This window comes from Rattus norvegicus, chromosome 9, assembly GCF_036323735.1.
Source record: "Rattus norvegicus strain BN/NHsdMcwi chromosome 9, GRCr8, whole genome shotgun sequence".
Lineage (NCBI taxonomy): Eukaryota > Metazoa > Chordata > Mammalia > Rodentia > Muridae > Rattus > Rattus norvegicus.
The window spans coordinates 53,998,278-54,001,741 of record NC_086027.1 but is presented as its reverse complement, the minus strand read 5'-3'; the positions used below and the strand labels follow the sequence as shown (position 1 = coordinate 54,001,741).

Below are 3,464 nucleotides of genomic sequence, written 5' to 3'. Positions count from 1 at the left end.
GAATAAAAACAGAAAGAAAAAGAAGAAGAAAAAGCCATCTTAGCCAGATAATTGGTATCCTTACCCGTGCTTCCTCCTTATGTTTGAAGAATCTGTTGAGCCAATATTTGGAGTCAGTGATTCCATTTAACTGTGTTTAAATGCCTTTTCTTGGAGAGATGTCCATGCTTAACTTAAAATAGGCTCTTTCTCTATTATCCTAATTTTACCTTACATTTTAATCCCTCAGAATATATTACCTATAGATAGCACTTTTGTTTGCTCATTCATTTCCTCCATATTTGATATTCTGTTGTATTTCTTGTTTTTTAAGAAATCATTACTGAATAAATTATGCCTAAGCTATATTTGAGGTTTCATTAATTATTATATCTCACTACACAAAGTCCGTCATAATTAGATGACCACATCTCTGTGGAATATGACATATGCCTGCTCAGCTTCGTACAGTATCTTCTTACTTTGTTCAATTTTTGTCAGATGTAAGAACTAATTTATATTTGAAAAGTAATTATTTGATAGAAGGCATTCTTAAGCCCTTACGATATGCAGACAGTTTGCTCCTTAGTTGTAACAAGCTGTATACACTTAATAGTATTGCTGCTGTTGGTGGTGGTGTTTGAATATTTTGAGCAGGTTGTTTCTTCCTTAATGGAATCAAGAACATTATATTTTTCATCATTTCTCTTTTGTACTGACTTTTACATACTACATGTTGATTAAAATCATGCTATTTGGTAAAAATAAAAAGTTTATGAATTTTTTTATGAATCCAATGCTTTATGTAACTTTTATGCTTTGAAAATATCTATTATGCTTTGAATAACAAAACACAGAGTAATCAATAAATTTTATAAAACACTGTATGTAGATTACTTTGATTTCCAGTTATTACATTTTAGATAAAAAATTGCATGGGTCAGTCTAACTTATCAATGTCATTGAATTTTAATAAAGATAACTTTTTCAATAACATTATTTAAAACTGTTCTAAAAATGGTTCTTAGAATCACTTTTAAATAAAGGTTGTACATTATTGTTTTCATTGACTGATTTTGTTTATAATAGTACTGAGATAAGTCCCTATGGCTGAAGACACCAAGCACATTAAAAACAGGGCAGAGAGGTCCCTGAGATGGAACTTAGCTGAATGTTCCTTCCATGAAGACTAGCTTTCATGGCACCAGAAGACATCACACAACCTTCCAATGGAGAAAGGCAACCAAAAGTCCTACATAGCTGTGTAAGCTACAAGTCACCTCAACAACTATCACTGCACTGTTGTTGTAGTGGCAAACACACCTTTGCAGTAACGAACAACTCTCTAATTGGACTTACGACCAGCTCAACAAGAGGGAAACCATGCTGCACACTGGAAATAAAGCTCATTGGTCAGTTTTAGTGAAATCATGATTATTGGCAGAAGATCTACTAACTTACCACTAACTTACGAAACCAGCATAATCCCTAACAATAAAATGTAAACATTTATCTTTATACCCACAGATACATGTGGGCTTTACTCATCATCAAGAAAACTTTTGGTACAGTGGTAAACTATTACAGAAAAGATAAAAATGAAAAATTTTAGCACGATTCCAATGTATATATTTATTAAGAGTACTGCACGCCAAGGGCTCAAGGCTCAGAGATGTAAATAGCTAGTTTTGTTAATCATCTTGCTGAAAATTTAACCAATGCCTTGAACATACAAGAAGATTTGGATAGGCGACTAGAACAAGAATTGATGCATTATATAATATAGTGCATATTATGAGTGATAAAGTAAAGGAATGAAAGTCATAAGCCATTCAGAATATTATGATTGATATCTATGGATTTGGATAACACCAAAAATTTATAATGCAAGGCAGCATATTTGGAATGGAGTAAAATGGTATGTTCAAGGTATATGACATAATACTAATACTGCTTTAGATTTATTAGCCTTAAATAAGAATGTTGTAATCTTAAGAAATGGAAGGCTTTTATCTTTTGATGCTACTAGCATTGCAAATGATATGCTGAAAAAGTAACAGTGTGTTTTTCCTTTATGGTCTTTGTTTACGTCTCTCTGACTGAGCTTTGCAGGACTTCACATTATGATCCTTTTAAAAACACATGTTTTACCTGTTTTTATTTTTTTTTAACGTCTTAAAACATCACGTAAAATCATCTACTTTAATATACAGGAAACACACGAACATAAAAGAATAGTGTCCAAATACCAGAGTTGGTAGCCTGAGAGGAATCAGAAAACAGGACTTTCCTCGGTGCTCTTGGGGAAGAATCCAGCAGAGACCTAGCTCTCCATCAAAGCAAAATGCTGATTCTCCTTGTCATGGTCCTCGTTTTGCTCCCATGCTCCACCTCCAGCTTTCAGAAACCTTCCAGTTCCAAGAATGACTCCTTCCTTTAGGTCCTTAACATTTTCACTTAGGGCAGAAGGCCTCTTACCCTGTCGTAGTGTCAAGGTCCCAGGGGAGTTGTCATCCTGCAGGATGGTGAGAGGGGACCTCCCTAGAACATTGTTGTTTGTCTTCAGTCTACTGTGCTTAGAACCTGAGGACTGGGGAGTCTCTGGGTCTCTGGAGGGCTTGTCTGAGGTCTAGCCAGAAACCGTGGTTTCTGTGGATTGTTTTGCTTCCTCCTTGGCAAACACCAGTTTGGAATCGAGTTCAGTCTGGCTCCAAGGCAGCAACTGGTCCTCAGGGGATACCTGGGGATCCGGAGGCAGGTCCAGATCAGAAGATAAAGGGGTTTCCTGGGGCAGACCAAGCACTGGAGAGGAAATCGATTCGGACACTTCTGTCTCGGACACTTCGGTCTCGAACACTTCGCTCAGCTCTTTCACCAGTGGGCACTGAGGGTCTGGACCACTGATCTTCACGGGTGTCCACGCAATGCCAAGAGTAGGAGAGCGGGGATCTGGGTCTTGCGCCTGTTTGAGACTGTTCAGCTGTTCTGCAGATGGGTTTGGCTGTGGCGAGCTCTCCACCTGAATAGGAGTGCGCTGGATGCCAGCACTAGGTGAACGAGAGTCTGCCACCCGAGACACATGCTTGTTGCGTGGCAGAGGCCGAGCTGGAGTGCCTGAGACGCTCTGAGTAGAACCCATCTCCACAAGGGCACCTCCGGGCACCTGTTTTTATTTTTTGAGAGGAATAATCAAAGCTTTTTACAGATGTCAAAGCAGAGTTACATAAGCTCAAGCTCCAATATCTTCCCTACCAGAAATTTGTAGTCAAATATGGGCAAGATTATCTTGAAAACCTTCTCGACCTAAGACAGGCTATGAATACAAGATTATTCATATGCCAATGGTTAAGAGTTGTGTTTTCAGATGGCAACCTAAGTCAGGCACAACATTTTGCTCCATGACAGATAAACTATGAGACTCTTATAAATAAGAGAAACAGGTATGGCACCTGGACCTTACCCTGAGCCACAGTCCTCTGTGCCTG

The 3,464-nt window shown here is 38.3% G+C and overlaps 1 protein-coding gene across 1 annotated transcript; it reads right to left on the bottom strand.

The window, feature by feature from the left end:
• Nucleotides 1-2,133: 2,133 nt before the first annotated feature.
• On the bottom strand, nt 2,134-3,132 carry Cdca3l1 (cell division cycle associated 3 like 1). Its single transcript, XM_039084967.2, has one exon. It carries the CDS (start codon nt 3,116-3,118, stop codon nt 2,609-2,611), a length of 510 nt encoding a protein of 169 aa, XP_038940895.1. The 5' UTR covers nt 3,119-3,132; the 3' UTR covers nt 2,134-2,608.
• Nucleotides 3,133-3,464: the final 332 nt, after the last annotated feature.

Coding starts and splice junctions, on each gene's coding strand:
- Cdca3l1 (XM_039084967.2), bottom strand. CDS start 3,118: ATGGGTTCTACTCAGAGCGTCTCAGGCACTCCAGCTCGGCCTCTGCCA.